Here is a 26,425-nt window from a genome sequence, read left to right on the forward strand (position 1 = left end):
GTGAATTTGCAAGTTTCACATCCATTCTCCGAACTTTACCAGGCCCCGGGCATCAGACTCCTGGGACTTTTCAAAGACTGCTCTTGCATTGTAACTCTTTCTGTTGAATACGTTTCAATACAGTAACTGTATCACATGCTAGTATATGATGAACTGTGTATTTTTTTGTTTCCACAGGTGATAACAGCTAGATATATCAGCATCACAAAGACAGAAGAACAGAAAACAGGCACTGGTAACAGTTGTAACATTGATATCAAACTATTATGAACTCAGAACAGGTTCAACTTGTTTAAACTCACAGCTGAGTTTTTATGATCTCAGAAGAGATTCAACATATTTAACCTCACAGCTGAGTTTTTATGATCTCAGAACAGGTTTAATATGTTTAAACTCACAACTGAGTTTTTAGGTCAGCTCAGGTGACCTATTGCAATTGCTTTTCGTCGGTCGTGTGTGAACAATTGGACATATTTAACTTCTTCTTGACAATTACCAGTCCAATTCTTTTCATATTTGGCATGAAGCACAGGGGGGGGGGGGGGGGGGGGGGGGGGGGGGGGGGGGGCATAAATTGTAAATTTCAGGACTCCAGCACCCTTGGGGCCCTAGGGGCAGGGCAAAAACTGGCCAAAATTGACCAATTCTCAAAAAACTAAATGCATAGTGATGTAGAGCAGGAAGGCCTTTACCAAAATGGTAACTTTCATGGTCCCCAGAGCACCGTAGGCATTTTGACCTCAGGGTGGGGCGAAACTTACTATATAGTGTTAATGTGTATAACGCTTAAATAACATCTTCTTTAGTGTTATTTATACTAAATTGAAACTAAATGGATATTTGGAAAGAGCAAGTAGTCCTTTACCAAAATTGTAAATTTCATGATCCCAGGGGTAGGGGTTCTGACCCCAGGGTGGGGCCAAACTTAGTATACAGTATTTATCAGTAAGTTTGCTGATACTGTATAAAATCTAAATGCATACATAGGAATAGCAGAAAAGGATGTACAAAAAATGGTAATTTTACACTTCTTGTTTTATACTGTTGCTGACCATTAGAATTTAGCGCAGATATTCAGAACAGTCATTTTTTAGCTCACCTGAACCGAAGGTTCAAGTGAGCTATTCTGATCACATTTTGTTCGGCGTCCGTCTCTCTGTCTGTCCGTCTGTCTGTCTGTCTGTAAACTTTTCACATTTTCGACTTCTTCTCCAGAACCACTGGGCCAATTTCAACCTAACTGGGCCAAAAGCATCCTTAGGTGAAGGGCTTTCAAGTTTGTTCAAATGAAGGGCCATGTCCCTTTCAAAGGGGAGATAATCACAAAAATGCAAAAATAGGGTGGGGTCATTTAAAAATCTTCTTCTCAAGAACCACTGGGCCAGAAGAGCTGAAGTTTACTTGAAAGCTTCCTGACATATTGCAGATTCAAGTTTGTTCAATTCATGGCCCCCGGTGGTAGGATGGGGCCACAAGGGGGGATCAAAGTTTTGCACACAAATATATAGGGAAAAACTTTAAAAATCTTCTTCTCAAGAACCACTAAGCCAGAAAAGCTGAGATTTAAATGAAAGCTTCCTGACATAATGCAGATTCAAGTTTGTTCAAATCATGGGCCCCTGGGATTGGATGGGGCCACAATAGGGGATCAAAGTTTTACATACAAATATATAGGAAAAATCTTTAAAAATCTTCTTCTCAAGAACCACTAAGCCAGAAAAGCTGATTTTTACATGAAAACTTTCTGACATAGTGAAGATTCAAGTTTGTTCAAATCATGGCCCCCGGGGATAAGATGGGGCCCCAAGGGGTGGATCAAAGTTATACACACAAATATATAGGGAAAACTTTAAAAATCTTCTTCTCAAGAACCACTAAGCCAGAAAAGTTGAGATTTACATGAAAGCTTCCTGACATAATGCAGATTCAAGTTTGTTCAAATCATGGGCCCCGTGGGTTGGATGGGGCCACAATAGGGGATCAAAGTTTTACATACAAATATATAGGAAAAATCTTTAAAATCTTCTTCTCAAGAACCACTGAGTCAGAAAAGCTGATTTTTACATGAAAACTTTCTGACATCGTGCAGATTCAAGTTTGTTCAAATCATGGCCCCCGGGGATAAGATGGGGCCCCAAGGGGTGGATCAAAGTTTTACTTACAAATATATAGGGAAAACTTTAAAAATCTTCTTCTCAAGAACCACTAAGCCAGAAAAGCTGATTTTTACATGGAAACTTTGACATAGTGCAGATTCAAGTTTGTTCAAATCATGGCCCCTGGGGGTAGGATGGGGCTCCAAGGGGGATCAAAGTTTTACATACAAATATATAATTAAAATCTTTTTCTCAATAACCACTGAATCTGAAAAGCTGATATTTACAAGAAAACTTTCTGACATAGTGAAGATTCAAGTTTGTTCAAATAATGGCCCCCGGGGGGTAGGATGGGGCCACAAGTGGGGGGGGGGTCAAAGTTTTACATACAAATATAGGAAAAAGCTTTAAAAATCTTCTTCTCAAGAACCATTGGGCCAAAGAAGTTGACATTTACATGAAAGCTTTCTGACGTAGTGTAAATTCAAGTTTGCAAAGGGTAGTTTGGGCCATAATAGGGACTAAGGTTTTACATGCAAATATATATGGAAAGTCTTCAGATATGGGCCAAAGTGACTCAGGTGAGCGATGTGGCCCATGGGCCTCTTGTTTGTCTAGATTTCATAGCTCTTTGGAATAGTGATACTTTTTCACTAGTACTCAGGTGACGGATAAGGCCTGTGGTCCTCTTGTTATGATCTCAGTATTGGTTAAAGCTTACATCAGAGTTTTCCTGATCAAATTCTGTCCTACCTGTCTTCTCATAACTATTCCCATCTTCTAATTTGTTTAATAATCACAAGGCCAATATCAGTTAGAAATTCAAAATGATATTTTTCAATCTTCCCTCGTGGAAAGATTTTGGTGTTAAGGGACATTTGCTCAATACTCTCTATCCTCTTAAAGAGGTTAGATAAGTTGGAAATAATGAAAATAAGATGAGATATTTAAGATCGTATATTATTTTGTGTCCCATTCAAGATTGTTTTTCTCTGATTGAAACCTCATCAATTTAAGGTCATAGTAGTGAGGGTTCTTTATCATGCTAACGCCTACCATGACCTCTATTTTAAGGTCATATCCAATTTACCTGTAATTGTGGATGTGTGGTGAAAAAACAGTCACTACCTCTCTTGTTAGACTCTTCAGTCTTTGGTTGTCTCAGTCACTACCTCTCTTGTTAGACTCTTCAGTCATACGTGGTCATTTTGAATTAATGTCCAGGATGTAAGGTGAAGATAACGAACAGTGATCAATCTCATAACTCCTACAAGCAATACAAAATAGATAGTTGGGCAAACACGGACCAATGTATCACAAAATTACATAGGTCAAGTTTGTTAAATATTTAGGTCAAGTAAAAATATTTTTGCAGAGTAATGTCCATTGGCATTAGGAAATTCCATTGTTTTGCACTCCACATTGACTCAAACAAACATTGTATGTATACTAACAATAATTCAAATTTATCTTAAGTTATAATTGTACAATCTATAATAGAATCATAGAATTATTAACAACTTAGATTACTTTTAACAGAATCCTCAGGACAGCTGTGTGAAAGAGAAAAGGAAGATAAAAACTGAGTGGTATTATAAGAGTTTCTTTATTACATGGATAATTTACCTGTATTTGTGACTCTGGATATGAATGACATGGAGTGTTTAAAGGAGGATATCAATGTCTAGTCACAACTTAATAATATTGGCTATTTTAGGTCACCTGAGTCACTTGGGTGACCTATTGCTATTGTTCTCTGTGTATCGTCGTGTGTCATCTGTCAAAAATTTCAAAGAACCAGAGCCACAAAGTACTAAAATTGGCCTTTCGCCAAAATAAATGAGACTTTCACAGTTGATGCTCTAGGATTTATAGGTTATAGAACAATTTATTTTATAACTATATCTTTTCTAGTTTTCGTTTTACAGTCGTTTAAACTTAGTGTTGCTTTTCAACAGAAAAACTATATAACGTCATGATGTTGACGTTATGAGAATCACAGTGTAATACACAAAAAATGAACGCATAGGTTAATGTATATTTTTTGGGCTTATTCTGGTTGTAAATCACAACTGTTAAAATACTAGGAACTTCAATATTTTCTATCACGATGTTTAAATTTGTGATATATTGCACCCCCCCCCCCTCCCACTACATAACACTACAATTTTTATCCCGCTGTATTGGACATAATTGAAAAATCGTGATTAAAAATTAAAATTCCTTGCAGTGAAAGGACCACAGCAAATAGTATTGTTTTACCGTCTATCTCAAAGACGAGTTTATATTTTCAAGTTGCATATATCTATTTGTATCAACTTCCATTAAAATTGATATAATTGAGGATAAAAAGAGAGACAGCTGTATGATTTTGGTTAAACTTGAGTAATTATAGTAACTAATTACAAAAATGGATTTTTAAAACTAATTTTTAAAAAATAAAACACGGTGGACCTTTAACATTGTCGGCACCTCTGAAGTCTTAATTTTCTGAGCGAGGTAGACCTTTAAGTCCATGGAGATCTGACATTTGTGCCTCCTTTGTGGCACCGTGCACCTTCGTGTGATAAAAAAAAATACTAAGCGAAATATTAGTGGGTGAAAATTAAAACGTACAAAACAGCGATTTGTATATATTCATATTATTTAATGATATATATTATTGTAAATTTAAAATAGTAATTTAGTTTTAAAAAATGTACCTTCACTATCTATCTCTAAAGAATTATCATACTGATTTGATAACTTGCTTAAATTGTTTACATGTTGGAGTTTGCTATTCAAAACAATTCATCTCAATTCAACTTATGACGTCCGTTCTGTATTAACTTTTCACGTTTATATGTTTGAAGCAGATAAATTGTTTTTAAAAAAAAAACCAGAAATAGAGTGGACAGTGTCGCTAAATGGATTTTAATTATCTCTAAGTAGAAACCTCAACATGTTTGTAAATCGGGATTATTTCTTGTATATAGATATATTAAGATATTGATATATATCCGTATGCAGACTTCCCCGCAGATGTTCACACCTTTATGAAACGCCCAAATTCTCGACATCCCGTACACAAACACCTGTACGCGTTAGTCGGCACATTGTCTCACAGCACGAGCAACACGAGTTCACCAAATAAAAGAAGGATCATTTGACTTTGAAAATGAACAAACGAATATCACATGGTATAAATTGGCATTGATTTCAATTTGATAAATAGCATGAATTATAGCAGCTCAAAGAAATGTGGACCATGAAATGACAAGTAAAAGCATTGGATTATTTGTGCGATTATTTTAAAAGATTGACATTTATATTAGTGCACCACATGTCTTTTAATGTATAATTTTTATTGTAAATTTTAAGAATATTAGATGATTTAGATCCGCTGTCTACATGTTTACAGGTAGTGTAGAAATATCAAAAAGTGTACAGTTGACAACGTGATTGAAATAAGAATGCGGACGATTTTTTGTTTATTCAGTGACTCACGAACTTACCCATCTTCTGAATGTAAGTTATAAAACATACTATTTTTTTTTTGTCAGTTATAACACCCGAAAAGGGGGGTAAAATTCATCTTCGCTTGCCATGGGTTTTGGGTCCATTTTGCTCTTCATGGACTGAATACATTTTGCTATCGAAGATGGAAAAAATAATTTTAAAAAGGCCTAGATTGTTCGCTTGCATTAACATGTATTACGGTGGTAAAAAAAAATCTAGTAAATCCAATGAAGTTGTAGTAATATAGATTATATATTTAGTTTTTGACGGAGAGGGCGTTAGATAGCTAGGCACGTAACATCGGTTTAAAAAAGGGAGAGGGAGCAGTCCAAACTCGCGCCAGCCGAATAATTTAAAATGGAGAAGAGGGAAATTAAATATATCAGAATGAAATGGAATGGTTAATTAATAAGAATAATATTGTACATTTAAGATTTCATTGATTAAACTTCCCGTACCTGTATACAATTACTGATGCTCTTTCTCTCTCTCTCTCTCTCTCTCTCTCTCTCTCTCTCTCGATCATGAAGTTATAGATTCAGTACTGTTGTGTAGCGTGCAAGGTGAAGATAACGAACAGTGATCAATCTCATAATTCCTACAAGCAATACAAAATAGATAGTTGGGCAAACACGGACCCCTGGACACACCAGAGGTGAGATCAGGTGCCTAGGAGGAATAAGCATCCCCTGTTGACAGGTCACACCCGCCGTGAGCCCCATATCCTGATAGCGTGTATGAATAGAAGCAACTAAAATGCAAATCATCAAATAATGTTGTCTATATATTTTTGTGTGTGAGCTAATTGCATTTGAAACCGAGATTTTAAAACCACCGCCACCACACACGTTTTTAAGATTGGACAATTTAAGCACAATTTCCTGTTGCTATTGTAGGCTGGATTATTAAATTAAGATATATTTATTGGTACAACACATGTCCAGTTTATTAATTGGCAAAACATATATAATATAGCATTCAGTCCGTCTGTCATAATTTAATTTTACTTGTATCACTCAATTTGATTTGATGCGCATGCTGAAAAAAATATTTGTTTATATTGTATAAATGAAACTTGGCATGGGGACACACCTCCTTGACAACCAAGATTATTTTTTCTTTTCTAATGTTACATTGGACAATGGAACACTGATACGTTGATAGGCCTTCGAACTAGACCATGAAATTGAAAATCAACGGAATTAAACATGCACAATAAATACTGTATTGTCTTACCCCCTCCCCTCAAACAAAAAACAAAATGCACAGTGTTTGTTTACAAGTAAAGTTACATAAAAATAAAAAACTCTTGATATGTACAACGATATCATATGTGAAATAAAAAAAAACCCGGTATATTGAGTATTTTCATATGGGGTTTACTTGATCCGCCTATCGAAGCATAAAATGCGTCATGTCTTACAACAGATGACGTCATGTCTCATCGATAACGTGGATCGCTATCTATGAATTGCTTACATAATTTACTGTGTCAGATTTATCTGGTGGCAATGCTGCATGCTATAGTAAGTCATATTGTAGTTTAAATCTGTTATTTTGAATTCATCTTTGCCTGACAAGGTCATGCTAATATTCAGCTCGAAACTTGGGTGTACTGTAAATCAAAGAAGGACTTGCTCCCAATGTACGTAAAGTTAGGTTAAATAAAACAGTTATTTCGAATGTTGACAGTCTAAAGCTGCGTAGTAACAATTTTGTAAAATAAATAAAGCAAAAATTATTCGATATGATATCAGTACCATACAAGAATACTTGCGTGAAGCCTGAATATTTTCCGATATCCCAAATTGAAAGAAAACGCCGTGCCGTGTTCATTTCAGTCACTAGGCCTAACAGTTTCGGTAACTGTCGTTTCGTTTAATGATAATAATGTAAAACTACCAAAATTGTACACAGTTTTTAAGCAACGATGCAATGAAGATGCTTTGTGAACGACTTTAAAAGATGAAAACAACTAGGTATTGAAAATGAACATCTATAGTGAAAGGGCAAAACAAGCTGCTACCGAAAACTATTATTAGGTGAGGGAATTTCCCTTGCTTTAAAAATAAACACCAAACTAAAATGACCGATGTACATGACCCGAAATAAAAAACGTAGTTTCCTTCTCCATAAGATACTTAAACCAGCCATATTTTCTGTAAAATTCAAGTTTACCACACCAGCGCATTATAACCGTAATATTTTTCAGCAATCCGGAATATCGTTTTTTGAAAAATAAAAATAGTGCTCCTAGCTCGCCCTAAAATATTTTTGCATTTATGGTCAATTGAAAAGATGTATATTATAAAAATACTTTAAATATTTTGGGCGACATGAAACCAGTATGGCAAAACCTTTACAAAATAACCAGTTTTTGGTGAAAAATGACAAAAATACGGTACCATATCCGATTCTAGTATGTATACAGCTTTAGTTGTGCTCCTATTTTTAAAATCTTAACATGTTTTTAGCTCACCTGAACCGAAGGTTCAAGTGAGCTATTCTGATCACATTTTGTCCGGTGTCCGTCTGTCTGTCCGTCTGTCCGTAAACTTTTCACATTTTCGACTTCTCCAGAACCACTGGGCCAATTTCAACCTAACTTGGCCAAAAGCATCCTTGGGGGAAGGGCTTTCAAGTTTGTTCAAATGAAGGGCCATGTCCCTTTTAAAGGGGAGATAATCACAAAAATGCAAAAATAGGGTGGGGTCATTTAAAAATCTTCTTCTCAAGAACCACTGGGCCAGAAGAGCTGAAATTTACCTGAAAGCTTCCTGACATATTGCAGATTCAAGTTTGTTCAAATCATGGCCCCCGGTGGTAGGATGGGGCCACAAGGGGGGATCAAAGTTTTACATACAAATATATAGGGAAAAACTTCTCAAGAACCACTGAGCCAGAAAAGCTGATTTTTACATGAAAACTTTCTGACAGAGTGCAGATTCGAGTTTGCTTAAATCATGGCCCCCGGAGGTAGGATGGGGCCACAAGGGAGATCAAAGTTGTACATACAAATATATGGTTAAAATTTTTATCTTAATAACCACTGAGTCAGAAAAGCTGATATTTACAAGAAAACTTTCTGACATAGTGAAGATTTAAGTTTGTTCAAATCATGGCCCCCGGGAGGTAGGATGGGGCCACAAGTGGGGGGGGGGGGGTCAATTTTACATACAAATATAGGAAAGCTTTAAGAATCTTCTCAAGAACCATTGGGCCAAAGAAGTTGACATTTACATGAAAGCTTTCTGACATAGTGTAGATTCAAGTTTGCAAAGGGTAGTTTGGGCCATAATAGGGACTAAGGTTTTACATGCAAATATATATGAAAAGTCTTCAGATATGGGCCAAGGTGACTCAGGTGTGCGATGTGGCCCATGGGCCTCTTGTTTTAAACCCCGGATTCTGATACATATTTATAACATCAATACTCGTATTCAACATTTACATTCATTTTTATATATTTTAAGGGCCATATTTTGGGGTTTGTGAATCAAGTTCTTTGTATGAAGCATTCTTGGGACAAGAGGGGCAGACAATGTAAATTTCAGGACTCCTGCACCCCTGTGGTGCATTATTTCATTTAAAGGATCAAACAATCAAACTTGTCAGATAGTGATACTGTTTTGTTTGTTTGCTTTACATCGCTTCAAGAAATTCTCATTCATACTAAGTCATCACCAGCTGTAAATGAAGGACCACAAATTTAGACCTATACTTAGTTCTCAGGACTGTGGCAGTGAGGGTTATTTAACATGTCAATGTCTGATGTGACAAGGAACCTCCATTTTTAAGTTCATATCTGAAAATCCAGCAACTCTTACTTCTCAAGAGTATTTGACAAACAGTCATGGCCATAATGCAAACACGTTATTAGAAGGTAAAAAAATAAAGCATGCAAGTTATCTTTTTGTCACAATGAGTTACCTCTCTTTGCTCCTGTTCTTTATCAAATACCGTGTGGTACTGTTGATAACTCAAACAGGTTATTTTTAGTGATACCACATGATACTCTTAATTTTAGTTAACTTGTTTACGTTATTTTATGTCAACTCCTCTCACTTCTTCCATAAAGTCCTTGTACAATAAGACCTAAAAAGCAAACAATTGTAGTGAAAACAACACGTTGTATTCTTGAAAATCTATTTTTTACCTCTGAATATATAATAAAAAAATAAAGTTCAGAGAATTAGCCCCTGTAGATTAGGTTTAGATGTAAGAATCACCGTGTCTGTCTGTCTACACATCTATCTTCTGTCCATCCCTCCCACTTTGTATCTAATGGACAACTTTGTAATACGAAGAGAATAAAAAATCATACTTGTGACAAAAATTGCATACAAACAGATATATGCAATAATTGATTACAAAATCTGAAGCTCATTCGGTTCTTCGTGTTTAAAAGAATCACTCATCAACAGACAACACTTTCCTATATACATGTATGATACTCAGGTTACTGTTAATGCCCATGGGCCTCTTGTTAAGTTGAAGTTTGAATTTCAATGCAGTACATGATTAGCAGTGAGCTTGGTCAAGGTTTTGTTTTGTAAGAAAATGTTTCTGATCAAAGTGAATTGATCACCATGGTGATATTTAAATAAATATTACCACTTGATGTTTTTAGGTTCACACTGGACTCCCATGAGGTCCTGCATTACTGAGGAAAGAAAGGTGATGTTAAAAAGGTAATGGTTCCTATATACACATACATCTACACAGAATTGTGTCTGTGTATTTTGATGTCAATGAAACTGTTTTTGGTCTGTCTGTCTGTCTGCAACTCATTGTTACCTTGAAATAACGGATTATGCAGTAGATTACATCATTTTCACTTTGAGAAATAATTGAATAAGTGAACTTGTTTTTAGCTCACCTGAGCTATTCTGATCACTTATTGTCTGTCGGTCGGTCTGTCTGTAAACTTTTCCCATTTTCATCATCTTTTCCAGAACCACTGGGCCAATTTCAATAAAACTTGGTACAAATCATTCATGGATGAAGGGGATTTAAGTTTATTCAAATGATGGGCCATGTATAACCTTAAAAAAATGCAAAATAGGGTGGTGTTATTTAAAAATTTCCTTCTTAAGATCCACTGAGCCAGGAAAGTTCAAATTGATATTGCTGCTTTCTGACATCATGTAGATTTAAGTTTGTTAAAATCATGCCCCCCCCCCCCCCCCCCCCCACCACCACCACCACTCCACCGCACCCGGGTATAGGTTGGAGCCACAATAGGATCAAAGTTTTAAATGGGAATATTTGGGGAAAATCTTTTAAAAAATCTTCTGATCTTTTCCTTATTTCTTAAGGATTAATGGGATAAACTTCAAATTTACATGAAAGCTTTCAGACATGGTAGATTCATTTTTTTGGGGGGGGGGGGGGAGAACGATAGGGGATCAAAGTTTTATGTACGAGTGAAAAAAGGACACTCTTTAAAAAAATCCCTAGGGCCAGAAAAGTTTTACATGCTGTTAGATACAGAGCTGCCAACCCTCACAATTTTGGTGTAAGGCTTACGATTTTAGGACCGAAAATGCGTCTTGCGATTTCACTATATATCTTCCGATTTTCGCCTATTTCACATTTCAAAAGTTTTAGAGCTGTCCGTCATTGGTTTTTACTTTTATAATAAACAAGCCATAGTCATTACTACGTTTGTTTGCATAGTCTATATATATATATATATATATATATATATATATATATATATACAGAATCTCGATCATTTCAATGCTTTGAAATAAACAATATGGCAGCTGCTACTAAACGTAAGACATGTGTTGATGGAAATAACAATACTCCCCCAAAGAAGAGCCAAAAATGCGAAGAAAAATATGCAAGTACTCTGTAAACATCTATTTGTTTCAAAGTCAGAAAGGGGGAAATTGTATGATAAGTGTACAATCTGTTTGATAAACTTCAACATTTCTCACGGCGGGGAAAATGACATTAAAACACTTGCCAGAATAACTGACACAGTAACTGTAAAATTACATAATATACTAATGTAACAATATTTTTTACACGTCAAGTTTTAGAAAGTAAAATCAATAAAAGATGTGTTTGATCTTTTGCATTTGTAAAATGCATAACAATTAGTATACAGTCTAAATTCATTAAATTTAGATTTGAAGTATGCCTAAAATTGCTCAGGTTACATATTCATAAAAGATCTCCAGCAGAAGCTAGGCAGCCCCCTGACCCCCGCCTTATTATTTTCCATTTCATAATGTTGGCAGCTCTGTAGATGGAAAAATCTGAAGAAATATTTCTTGAACTATTTAAGCTAGGGCTTTCATACTTTAGTATATAGATACTATAGATAGGGAGGGGGGGGGGGGGTCAAAAACTTTTCATCGGAATAAACATTGATTAAAATATCTTTTAAAAATTCCAACACCTGAACAGCAGTAGGGCCAAGGTGACTCAGGTGAGAGATGTGGTCCATGGGCCTCTTGTTTTACCAATCAGCTGGTCAGACTGCTAAAAAAAATAACAAAAGAATACAAATGTTAACGAGGGTCGATCCTCATGTGACTTATTAATATTAATGGTTGAAAGTAAAAAAAACAAATGTATTTATTTCCACTCAATATACATGTATTAAAATTTATTTAATAACCAAAGAAAATGTTCATGCTGCCACCGTTTTAAAGATGTCAGATATACTAAAACAGAAATATATGTTAACACAAGAAAATCCCACTTTTTTGTTATACAGAATAATCAAAATAGATAAAAACTTGTGAAAATGACAAATTTTAAATGTCAACAGTTTAAAAAACAAACTGCTAATTAATAATATATGTATAAATTAATTGTGGATGTTGGGGAAACCTTGTATAATAGGCATGCAGTAAAAGAAATACCAGGATAGGAGTTACTGCCCTTGACAACAGTTTTAGCTCGCATGAGATCAAAGCTCAAGTGAGCTTGTCTGATTGCCAAGTGAGCTTTTCTGATCACCTGAATCCCGTGGTGATCCAGGTTAGAATAGGTCCTTGGCACCCACTTGCTTGTCGTAAGAGGCGACTAAATAGGGAGGCCCTTCGGATAAGACCACAAAAACTGAGGTCTCGTGTCGCAGCAAATGTGACACAATAAAGATCCCTCCCTGCTCAAAGACCATAAGCGCCGAGCATAGGCCTAAAATTTTGCAGCCCTTCACCAGCAGTGGTGACATCTCCATATGAGTGAAATATTTTCGAGAGGAACGTTAAACAATATTCAATCAATTAATCTGATCACCTGTAGTCCATTGTCTGTTTGTCCGTCTGTTTGTAAAAGTTTTACATTTTCCACTTCTTCTCCAGAACTCCAATTACTGTATAACCAAACTTGGCCAAAAGTATCCTTGGTTGGTCAAATGAAGGGTCTCGCCCAATTCAAATCGGAGATAATCACATAAATGCAAAAATAGGATGGGGGTCACTTAAAAATCTTCTTCTCAAATACCACGGGGCCAGAAGAGCTGCAATTTACATGAAAGCTTCATGACATAGTACAGATTAAAGTTTGATAGAATCATGGCTACTGGTGGTAGGATGGGGCCATAATAGGGGATCAAAGTTTTACATACAAATATATAGGTAAAATCTTTGAAAATCTTCTTCTCCAGAACCACTAGGCTAGAAAAGTACAGATTTACATGACATCTTCCCGACATAGTGCAGATTCAGGTTTGTTAAAATGATGGCTCCCCGGGGGTAGGATGGGACCACAATAGGGTATCAAAATTTTGGATACAAATATATAGGGAAAATCTTTAAAGATTTTCTCAATAACCACTTGGCCAGAAAAGCTGAAATTGACGTGAAAGCTTCCTGACATAGTGCAGATTCAAGGTTAACAAAACCATGGTCCCTGGGGGTAGGATGGGGCCACAATAGGGGATCAAAGTTTTACACATAAATATAAGGGAAAATCTTTAAAAAATTTCTTCTCAAGAACTACTGGGCCAGAAAAGTGGAAATTTACCTGAAAGGTTCCTGACATAATGCAGAATTATGTTTGTTAAAATCATGCCCTCCACCCCACCCCCCACCCCCACTCTCAGCGGTAGGATGGGGCCACAATAGGGTTAAAAGATTTGTATACAAATATATAGGAAAAATATCTTTTTGAAAATACTTCTTAAGAACCAATAGGACAAAGAAGTTTACATTTACATGAAAGCTTCCTGACATAGTGCAAATTCAAGTTTGTAAAATTCATGGTCTCCGGGGATCAAAGTTTTACATACAAATATATAGGGGAATTCTTCTGCAGAATCACTGGGCCATAAAAGTTTACATTTACATGAAAGCTTCCTGACATAGTGCAGATTCACGTTTGTGAAATTCATGGCCCCCGGGAGTAGGTTGGGGCCTCATTAGGGATTTAAATTTTACATGTGAATATGTAGGAAAAAGCTTTAAATATGAGCCAAGGTGACTCGGGTGAGCGATGTGGCCCATGGGCTTCTTGTTTTAGATTATAAATTATTGTTTATCTATGGAAAATATCACTTTTTCAGTATCAATAGTTTACCAATTTTTGTGCAAAGTTTAATTTCATAAAGATTTTGCAAAAACCCATGATATCACATGAGGATCGATCAAATGTAAATAATCTGTGTTAATCTACCCGAGTCAATGTACACCGGGTCATTACTAATCCTATCTGTGTTAATCTACCCGAGTCAATGTACACCGGGTCATTACTTATCCTATCTGTGTTAATCTACCTGAGTCAATGTACACCGGGTCATTACTTATCCTATCCATACTCTTACTGTCAGTGAAATGAAACATATCAGTTATTTATATAATGGTCATTGCGTCTAACATTAAAAGATGTGAAGAAATTGTGCACCTTGAGATTTTATGTGCATATCGATAATTTAGAGATACACTTCAAAAACTAAATTTCACAATGAAACCAGGAAAGTTGATGTGTATGCTTAAGGTCAAGGTCATTAATGAAGATCACAGTCAAATTTGCAAATATTGTATGTAGCCATACTTGGGGGCATAGAGTTTCAAAAACACATTAAACTTGTTGTTCTTGTGGGGAAAAAATAATTCTATGATTTAATTCAGTTTTTTCTACTCCACGAGTTAAAAATTCATATGAAAATATTTTATTCAAAGCTTGTCTGTCAAACACATTTAACTTGTTCTTCTTGTAAAAAAAACAACAAAAAACAATGCTGTATTTAACTTCTCAATGTTTCACTCCTTTTTAACTTTTTCATATTTCCTCCTTCAGCATCAGTTTTGACCACACAGAGTATCCTTAAGTAGGGGGACTCAACATTAATGAAAATCTGACTTCCTGTTTTGACGAAGGCTTGGACCATCAACAAGTTACTGTATAGGTTTGTATATTATGTCGTACATGCAGATTTCTTAACAGTCAAGAAGACTTACAATTATACATTTATTGACTGGGTCTGAGAACAACATCTGTTTTGTTTGATTCAAGAATGGAATATGATGTGTTGTCTGAAGCTGTAGGCAACATATTGTTCAAAGATCAAACTAAACTGCTGTTGTCTAAAGGGCATTTTTAAGTCACCTGAGTCACTCAGGTGACCTATTGTTGAAGATCTGCGTCCATCGTCGTGCATTAGCAATTGCATATTTTTTAACTTATGAATAAATTCCATTCCAATTCTTTTCAAATTAAAACTGATAGAAATTGACATATTTTGACAAACTTTCTCCTCTACAACTGCACAACTGTAATGAAACCTAAATGCATAGTAATGTAAAGCAGGAAGGCCTGTACCAAAATTGTACATGTCTTGGGTAACGTTTTTGACTCCAGGTTGGGGCTCTACTTGGCATATAATGTTTATGTGTAAGGCATTTATATAGCACATCTTAAGGTTTCTGATACAACATTGAAACTAAATATTAAAGTATTTAGCAGGAGCCCTTTACCCAAATTGTAAATTTCATGATCTCAGGGATATGGGTTTTAGTTCCATATGTCGATTATGAGATTGAGTTTAATTTTGCTGATGCTGTATAAAAACTAAAGGCAAATTTAGAAAAAGCAAAAGGGGATGTACCAAACTTGTGAATTTAACAACCCCAGGGTTCTGACTCATGGCCGGGTCCCAATCAGTCATGTAATGTTAAATGTAACATGTAAAGGCTTCCGTCATTATTAGTACCTACAGGGACATTTGTGTATTAAGAACACAACATGCTTTACACTGCTGCTGAGTATTAGAATTTACCTTAGATATACAGAATAGGAAAAACACATAGATATCATATCTCTAGGTCAAAGGTCAACAAGAGTCCTGCTACTTCAGACATACGAATTATTAGGCCAGACTGTAGATCAGATATCTATAATAACAACAAAGTACTAGTAACAAATGAAATCATTTTACAGATTATACAATCATCTTAAGACATTTAGTGTATACAGTTGTCTAGGGACAGGTCTTGGATCATTGTTGTCCCACTATCAGTGTTCTAAGCTGATCAGTCACATCTCTGTATCAGCAAGGTGACTCAGGTGAGCGTTGTGGACCATGAACATGAAAGTACATGTGTTTGATTAGGCCGAAAGTAATCATTGCTTTGTTTCCACTAATACAACCGACTCTAAATTATAACCCTATCCTAGAATTTTTTTTGCATGTTTTCTAAAAAATTATTATTAAAACAAAATGGAGATGACCCTGGTAATAATATAGTTTAGAATATGACTTATAATATGAAAGCATATTCAACAACTGTATCTATAATGAAAAACGAGCCCCTTGTTTTCAGTATGTCAATAGATCTGCTAATTGAATGGAAATTGTAATCAGAATTCAGAACATCTTCTTGTCTTTGATTTAAGTTTAACAAATATAATTCATTTCCTACTAAGTTACTCTAATTTTGACTGAATATTAGTGGAAACACAACCATTTATATTTTTGGCCTTAGCATTCAAGAAATGTACATGTGAAAAAACAGGTCAATTGCAATCAGTGTGTGAAATATGTAGATCACTTGAATGTGTGAAATAAATGTATATTGTGAATAGGTTGATATTTACATGTCAGTTTAATTATTGTAGATTGTGTTCCTAAAGACCCAGACCCTCCACATCATGGACACACTAGGACTCAGCACTCAGCTAAAAGTACGACAATGTTTTCAATGTCAGGGGGACACTGAGTTTTACTGTAACACATGTAAACGTGATCTGTGTTTACAGTGTAAAGAGAAACATGTCATTGATCTACATACCAAACACCATGATGTTGTGATTTACCGTGAGAAGTTTAACTACATCCCCAGACAAGAGATCTGTGTCAGACATCCAGACAGGTTCTATGAAATGTTCTGTCAGTCGTGTGAACTTTCTGTCTGTTTCCGATGTTTAGAGCACCGAAAACACCAAATACTGGACATTAGAACAGCCTATCAAACAAAGCGACAACAACACCGAGAAATCATTGACAACATCAGAAGTGAGACTCTCTATAACTGTCGTGTTCTCCTGGCAGGAATCCAAACTGATATCCAAACTTGTCCCCCACAAATCTGTCACCGTCAATCACAGATGTCAACAAAAGCCCAGAGACTGAAGGATCTGATTGACACTGCGGTATGTGATGTTAAAACAAGATACCGAGGTTTATTGATTGATAGAATACAACAACAGAAGAGAAAAATGAACAGACACCTCACCCACATACAGAACTATGAAGACAGATATGAACAATCAGCAAACAGAGCGGTACAATTCCTCTTGTTTATAAAGACCAGTCGTGTCCCCCAGATAAAGGACACCCCTAATCTTCCACAACACCTGCTGCTGTCCCTGACTGAGGGATTCAACATGGAGGATGTCAGTCAGTTATTGAGGGGAATCCCAGAAATCCAAATGACAACAGGAAAACGACAAGTAGGAATAGACGAGTGTGTGAAACTGATGTCCACACCTGTATTACACACGTCTGTCTGTGTGACAGGTGTTAGTGTTGTGTTACACATATCTCGTGTGATGTCAGACCGGGTCTGGGTCTCTGATTACAATATCATCTTGACAGACACAACAGGAGACACTATACACCGTGTGACAGATATAACACCATTGCATGGACTACACACAGTGAACAGTTCTGGTGAACTGATTTATATAGACAGTAAACGTAACATCAACAAACTGTCTGTGAACAATCACACAGTCACCACACAGATAGAGTATACATCACCATGGCAACCAGTGTGTGTGTACTGCTCCCCGTCCACTGGAGATCTGATGGTCGGGATGTGGAACTATGATACAGATACAGGCAAGGTAACCCGGTACAACAGTAGTGGTCAACACATCCTGACCATACAACACGACAACAAACATCACACGATGTATAGTCATCCTCATTATATCACAGAGAACACTAACGGTGATATTATTGTGTCTGACAGGTCACGTCGTGCTGTAGTGGTGACAGAGCGCGGGGGGAGACATCGATTCTCCTACACAGGACCTCCATCAGGATCATCACTACAACCACTAGGAATCTGTACAGACGCGCTGTCACACATCCTGGTGTGTGATGGTAACACCGACACAGTACAGATGATTGACAAGGACGGTCACTTCCTGTCTCTGTTACTGACACGACAACACGGGATAAACAGACCACTCAGCCTGAACTATGATGATAAAACTCACCTTCTCTGGGTCGGATCAGAGTACACCAACACAGTGTCTGTATATAGATATCTACAGAGGAGGTACTCTCTGACTGGTAAGTACTAGTAGTACTGTAGTTTATTGTACTATATCAGTCAGTATAAATAACATCAAATTCTACACAGGAATCCATTATAAATGATTGTTATGCTATGACATTGTTATGATAGTGATGTTTTAAAAAATGTACAGTGTAGGTTATGATTAGAGGTCATATCTCATTTTAATTACAATGTGGCTATAATTAGAGGTGTTGATTAGTTTTAATTACGAGGTGGTTATAATCATAATAATTAGAACTAGTGATTAATTTTAATTACAGTATGGGTTATATCTAGGGAAGGAGTTAAGTTTTCATTACAAGTTGGTTATAATTATAGGTAATGTTTAGTTTTCATTACAGCATGTACAATGTGTGTTATAATTAGAGATAGTGATTAATTCTAATTACAATGTGAGTTATAATTAGAGCTATCAATTAATTCTAATTACAATGTGAGTTATATTTAGAGCTAGGGATTAATTCTGATTACAATGTGAGTTATAATTAGAGCTAGGGATTAATTCTGATTACAATGTGAGTTATAATTAGAGCTAGGGATTAATTCTAAATTTTACAATGTGAGTTATAATTAGAGCTAGGGATTAATTTTGATTGCATTGCAGGTTATAATTAGAGCTAGTGATTAATTACAATTACAATTTGAATTATAATTAGAGCTACAGATTAATTCTGATTACAATGTGAGTTATAATTAGAGCTAGGGATTAATTCTAATTACAATGTGAGTTATAATTAGAGCTAGGGATTATTTCTAATTACAATGTGAGTTATAATTAGAGCTAGGAATTAATTTTAATTACAAATGGGTTATAATTAGAGGAGGAGTTATGTTTCTATTGCAATGTGGGTTATGATTAGAAGTAATATTTAATTTTGACTACAATGTTGGATTTAATTACAACTAGTGATTAATTTTAATTACAACATGGGATATAATTAGACGAGGAGTTAGGTTGTTATTAAAATGTGGTTGATAATTAAGGTTAACTTAGTGTGTAGGTTTAATGTTAAATGATGTGGGTTATAATTACATTAAGTGAATAATATTAATAATATAATATAATTAATTTTAATTACAATGGGGGCAATGATTAGATGAGGAGAAATGGTTTTATTTAATATTTTGGGTTGGGATTCAATAGGTGTTCAATGGGGAGATTTTATTAACAGCATTCTGTTACAATTATTATCTTGTTGAGATTTGTAGAACATTGATCATTGCCAGTTTAAAACTTGACATGTTTATAATCTATTTCTTCTACTTAACTATCCTACTTTGTAAATATCAGTGATATTGACACAGCTTTGGTTTGTGGGATGTTGTATGTTTCTGTGATGGTGTGATGTTGTATGTTTCTGTAGCAGGTGTGGACAAAATCTACATTGTGTACTGGTTTGACACTGAGTATGTACATTACACCAGTCTCTGTGTGGAATAGCTATCATGAACTTAAGGGTCTGTATCAAAAGTCAAGGTCTGACATAAACAAAACAATTAATACCCCACCCCCTTGAAACTAAATAAATGATGAATGTTGATCTACTTTGTTTTTAAAATTCAAGTTCTGATAACACTCTGAGTTGAGTCATGTAAACTAGGTAGAAACAAATACAAATGTAGTTAGAATGGAATTATTTCAATAAGAGATCGCCACTCCATGTTTATTAAATGAAATTAATGAATTACAACTGATTTTGTATATCGTATTTGTGACATTTATCGTAATTTCATTAAGTTACCTCAGGTGACCTATTACAATTGGTCAGTAGGCATTGTCGGGCGTTATTTGTTAAAAATGTTAAAATTTGAACATTTTAATTTTAGTTGATGATAAAATTCTACCATTTCAATTATTCTTATTGCCCCCCCCCCCCCCCCTTCAAAGTAGAGAGGCATATTGTTTTGCACCTGTTGGTCGATATACTCAATATCTTTAGAACCATTCATTTGATCGTAATGATATTTCATATGTAATTTGGTTATAAGCAGAAATGGGCCCTTACTATTTTTTAGGTCCAAAGGTCAATTCTACACTGGACATAGAAATATACTCTCAATATTTTGAGAATCCTTTACTTGACAGACATCAAACTTAGTACATTTGTACATCCCAAAAAGTAGATGACCGCTACCGATTTTGAGGTTACATGGTCAAAGGTCAAGGGTCAATCTGGGGATAGGAATATACTGACCACTCCATGTCTAGAGAACTCTTTGCTTGACAGCAATCAAACTTGGTACACAGGTACATCATTACTAGAACCTGACCGCTTTTGATTTGGTGGTCACAAAGTCAAAGATCAAGGGTCAAACTGGACATAGGAATATACTATTCACTCCATATATTGAGAACCATTTGCTTGACAGACATAAAACTTGGCACATTGGTACATCTTCAGAAGTAGATGACCCCTATTAATTTTGAAGTCACATATTCAAAGATCAAGGTAATATAGTCATGGGTCAAGGGTCAAACTGGACATAGGAATGTTCTGTGCGCTCAATATTGTGAGAACCCTTTGCTCGACATGCATCAAACTTTGCACACTGGTACATCTTTCAGGAGAAGATGACCCCTGTTGATTTTGAGGCCATATATTGAAATCTCAAGGGCCAAACTGGACTTAGGAATATACTGTCTAACCAATATCTTGAGAACCCTTTGCTTGACAGACATCAATCTTGGTACACTGGTACATCTTTAGGAGAAGATTACCCCTATTGATTTTGAGGTCACATGGTCAAAGGTCAAGGGTTAAACTGGACATAGTAATATATTGGCTTCTATATTTTGATAATTATCTGCTTGATTGACACCAAACTTGGTACTCTGGTACAAAATAAGGAGTAGATGACCCCTTTTAATCTTAGGTCACATGGTAAATCCATTCCTCACATAATAAGATATTGTCTGTTCAATATTTTGAATTGGTAATACTACTATTAATGAAATGATACATGTGTTTAACACTTTTAGCTCATTTGAGCTGAAACCTCAAGTAAGCTTTTCTGATCACCTGTTGTATGTCCGTCCGTCTCTCTGTAAACTTTTTACATTTTCGACTTCTTCTCGAGAACCAAAAGGATCCTTGGGTGAAGGGGTTTCAAGTTTATTCAAATGAAGGGCCATGTTTTTTTCAAAAGGGAGATATTCACAAAAATGAAAAAAATGCAAAAATAGGGTGGGGTCATTTAAAAACCTTCTACTCAAGAACCACTGGGCTAGAAAAGCTAAGATTTACACGAAAGCTTCCTGACATAATGCTGATTCAAGTTTCTTTAAATCATGGCCCAGGGGGTAGGATGGGGCCACAATATGGGATCAAAGTTTTACATACAAATATTTAGGGAAAATCTTTAACAATCTTCTCAAAAACTATTGGGCCAAGAAAGTGGAAATTTACAGCAAATCTTCTAAACATAGTGCAGATTGAAGTTTGTAAAAATCATGGTCCCTTAGGATAGGATGGGGCACGATAGCAGATCAAAGTTTTACATACAAATATATCTGAAAAATCTTTTAAAATCTTCTCAGAAACTTCTGGCCCAGGATGCTGAAATTTACACAAAAATTATTTACATAGTGCAGATTGAAGTTTCTCAAAATTATGGCCCCCAAGGATAGGATTTGGCCACAATAGGGGATCAAAATTTTACATACAAACATATGGGAACTTTTTTTTTAAAATCTTCTCAAAAACTATAGAGCCAGGAAAGTTAAAATTTACATGAAAGCTGCCTGACATAGTGCAGATGGAGGTTTGTTAAAATTATGACCCCCGAGGATAGGATGGGGCCACAATAACGGGTCAAAGTTTTACATACAAATCTATAGGAAAAATCATTAAAAATCTTCTGATGAAAAATCAGTATGCCAGAAAAGTTTACATTTACATGAAAGCTTCTTGACATAGTCCAAATTCAATTTTGAAAAAAAAAAGCATGGCCCCTGGTAGTAGGTTGGGCCACAATAGGGATCAAAGTTTTACATGCGAATATTTTGGAAAAATCTTTAAATATGAGCCAACGTGATACAGGTGAGTGATGCGGCCCATGGGCCTCTTGTTAATGTTAACACCATTAGTTGCATATGTGTTTTACAAACATCGCTTGTCATGTTTAGTTTAAGGCATCTTTGGGACGAGGGGACATGTATTGTAAATTTAGGGACTCTGCATTCCTAGGGCCATAGGGGTTAAATAGAATTTAAGAAACTGCCACATATTGACCCACATGCAAAACCCTTCTCAACAACTGCACATTTGCAAGGTAAACTAAATGTATAATCATGTATAGTAGGGTGGCCTCTAACGAAATTGTAAATTTCATTTTCCCTGAAGTAGAGGTTCTGACTCCATGATGGTGATAAACTTGATGTATATAGTGTATATGTGTAAAACATCTAGAAAACATGTTTAATGCTTCTTCAATCATCTTCAATATTAAACTGAAACGAAACAGATAGGTAGTCCTTATACATGTAGCCCAGTAGCTAAGTACTTCGTTACTAGCTTGAAAATACGGATGAATATTTAATTGCTGTTATAAAATTTAGAAATTCATTTTAAAATTAAGGATTATCTCCCTCACGCATAGCTCTGATCCATGGACGAATTTGACTCCACTTTTTTTGGCACACTGTTTTCCCTATAATAGCTCTAAAACTTCATTGATATTTCGGATTTCAAACATTTCGGTTGAGCATCACTGAAAAGACATTATTTTTCGAAATGCGCATCTGGTGCATCAAAATTGGTACCGTGTAAGTTTTATATGTATATTGTCTTTATCAACAACATTGTTTCACAACCAACTCCTGGGTTTTCACTCTAGGACAGGCCCTAATTAGTCATATTGTAATAATCTTACATATTATATTATTTAAAGTATTTCATTAGCATAGGCACTTTTGGGGGTCATTTAAGTTTTGAGATCACAATCTTTTACATCGTTGCTGAATATTAGAAATGAGCTTGGAAATTTTCTAGATTTCTTAGCACCTAGGCCTAGTCAGTAGTGATACTTATAAGTAATACTAGGGTGACTGGTAACGTATCTTGTCTTTGAAAACACTGTCTATCATTCTTTTTATGCCCCCAGAATCAAAGATTTGGGGATATACTGAGCGACTGTGACCGGTCATCCACTGGTATAAGAAACGGAAGTCAATATCAAGTGCTAAGAAAACTAAGACTCAATATAGAATTACACACCTGTAATGCTGATTTTATTTGAATGAAATACTTTTGCGTATAAGACCAGTATTTATTTACAATGTTTGATATACTTCAGGTGGGAAACATAAAAGATGAAACAAACAATATGGTCCATGGGTCTCATCTTTCAAATCACATAATGTATATCACTTACAATTAATGTCACAAGTATTTAGAACTAATGTTATTATGTGTGGTAGACTGGGCCCACTTCTAGAGAATTCACTTGCTTCAAACTCCTCCATACACTAGACAAAATGCTTCAATGTCTATACCTGATCTTAATTGCTTGATCACTCTCCTTGTTCTATTAAAACTTCAGATAATCCAGACAGAGATGAGCGGATCACGGAAGCTTCAAGTGATGAGGGGGTTCAGGAATCAGGATTAGAGCTGGAAATCAGTGAAGAGTCCGAGTCTGAAGAATACAGATATTATCTGAACTACGAAGACAGCAGCGAGGAATCTGATCCTGATGACGAGGACACTGCTGAATCAGGGACCAGTGAAGATAATGGTGTAGAGGAAAATGGGCATGATTGGAATTTAGAGGAGACCAGCGAGAATGAAGATGAATTAGAAATGTCTGGGTAATTACATTAAGATAATACAGATCTGTCTGAAGGAAAGGACTAGGTCCAGTGAGGGCCATTTCTGGCCTTGAAATTCAAGCATAATTTGCTTTCTCTGAGATCTAGTAATTTTCCAATTTGAATAGTCAGAACCTAAAATTTGAATTGTGTTTCTCGTTTATAATTTTGTATAATTAACGTTTCTTCAACATATAATTTTTTTTGGGGGGGGGGGGGGGGGGGCTTTTTCTTTAGTGAAAACAGATATACAGTAATTTGTCCATGTTTTGTAGATGTCGGCACGAACAGATTGCTATGACTGAACAGGCCACCAACACCACGTCATCATTAATCTTCCACTCCCCACCTGTGTCCCCAGACAGAATTCCTGATGTATCCCCAGACTCTCCACCCTCCACCTGAGACATTGAAGTTAACAGGCCACCAACACCTCATCACCACATCATCTTCCACTCTCCACCTGAAACATTGATGTTAACAGGCCATCAACACCTCGTCACCACATCATCTTCCACTCTCCACCTGAGACATTGATGTTAACAGGCCACCAACACCTCATCACCACATCATCTGCCACCCTCCACCTGAGACATTGATGTTAACAGGCCACCAACACCTCGTCACCACATCATCTGCCACCCTCCACCTGAGACATTGATGTTAACAGGCCTCCAACACCTCGTCACCACATCATCTTCCACCCTCCACCTGAGACATTGATGTTAACAGGCCACCAACACCTCGTCACCACATCATCTGCCACCCTCCACCTGAGACATTGATGTTAACAGGCCACCAACACCTCGTCACCACATCATCTGCCACTCTCCACCTGAGACATTGATGTTAACAGGCCACCAACACCTCGTCACCACATCATCTTCCACCCTCCACCTGAGACATTGATGTTAACAGGCCAACAACACCTCGTCACCACATCATCTTCCAATCTCCACTTTAGTCCCCAGATATAATCCCTTATAAACCTTAAAATAAAGCAATTTATCACTAACTGAAAAAACAAAAGTTTTGGACTTTGACATTGCAATATGGTACAGGCAGGAAGCATCTTTCTGTTTGGAATTTAATTTTAAGTTGAGTGAATCCTTTTGAGGACGTGGATCAGATTCCACAAACGTAATTGTCTTTGGTGTCTGTTGATGATAACAAGGAAAACATTGACCCCAGTGTGCAATACACATGTTGTGAAAACAGATTTATGTTTGTATTAAAATTTGTATAGACAGTTTGTTTTATGCATGTAACATGTTTATCATGAAAAAAATATATTTATTTATATCATAAATTTTGTATATTACTTCATTTGGTTTGGTGATTATATCTGAAATTTTGTATATTGTGTTTTATGTGTAGTTTGATGTTTGTAAACTGATGTTTTGAATATTACTACATTTAGCTTGAAGATTGCATCAAAATTTTTAATATTACTTTAATTACTTTGATGATTCTATCAGAAATTTCGTATATTACTAGATTTAGTTCAATGTTTACATCAGAAGGTTTGATAAACTTAGATCTCCAGTTTCATGTATATCTGTTATTGACATTGCATTGTTTAAAGAATGTTACACCAGAATATAATATTTTCACATAAAAACCAGTCTTGTTTGAAGTTATTTTGTCACTGTTGGCAGAAACATAATGCGTCTCTGCTATCAAACCCGGTATATATCATTGTAAAGAGTCTTTAACAAATACTTTAAGTGTTAGATGTGGTTGTTATTTTGTAAAGACATCTTGACCGGAAAGTATCATAAACGCAACCATACTTTTCCGTTAAGAATACTTTATAATAATGACCATAAAATCTTTCAAGTAAAGATATTGTTCTATGCTCTTTATATAGTTCTACAACAGATTTACAATGATAGGGATCACAATACTGAATATGGATCAAAGATTTACATGCAAATATAAAGGGAAAATCTTTAAATATGAGCAAAGGTGACTCAGGTGAGCGATATGGCCCGTAGGCCTCTTATTCTAATCACCTGTTCACCATCTGTTTGTCCGTCTGTTTGTCTGTAAACTTTTTACATTTTCAACTTCTTGGGATAAGAGCTATGCATGAGGTAAATGCCTTTCAATAACTAAAATTTTCAGCATATGTTTGTAATTTACTTTTTTTATCATTTAAAAAAATATGTGATAGATTAATCTTTAAAAGATATATGTAATCGAAATTTTGACTTCAGTCTATTTCAATTGATGATCTTGAGGTATACCAA

At 35.7% G+C, this 26,425-nt stretch overlaps 1 protein-coding gene across 5 annotated transcripts in view; it reads left to right on the forward strand.

Moving 5' to 3' along the window:
* Positions 1-25,794, forward strand: part of LOC125667452 (uncharacterized) — a 122,732-nt gene extending 96,938 nt beyond the window's left edge. For 4 of the 5 annotated variants that reach the window (XM_056147837.1, XM_056147839.1, XM_056147838.1 and 1 more), the window contains 7 exons: positions 178-235; positions 3,636-3,685; positions 10,225-10,285; positions 14,856-14,964; positions 16,674-18,357; positions 23,906-24,173; positions 24,449-25,794. In XM_056147837.1, coding sequence (XP_056003812.1) covers positions 16,707-18,357; positions 23,906-24,173; positions 24,449-24,578 — 2,049 coding nt within the window. In that variant the 5' untranslated portion in view covers positions 178-235; positions 3,636-3,685; positions 10,225-10,285; positions 14,856-14,964; positions 16,674-16,706 and the 3' untranslated portion in view covers positions 24,579-25,794. The remainder of the gene's footprint in view (positions 1-177; positions 236-3,635; positions 3,686-10,224; positions 10,286-14,855; positions 14,965-16,673; positions 18,358-23,905; positions 24,174-24,448) is intronic. The other variant, XM_056147835.1, reaches the window with a different exon arrangement.
* Positions 25,795-26,425: the final 631 nt, after the last annotated feature.

The sequence above is a fragment of the Ostrea edulis genome, chromosome 8, assembly GCF_947568905.1.
Source record: "Ostrea edulis chromosome 8, xbOstEdul1.1, whole genome shotgun sequence".
In the NCBI taxonomy this organism is placed as follows: Eukaryota; Metazoa; Mollusca; class Bivalvia; order Ostreida; family Ostreidae; genus Ostrea; species Ostrea edulis.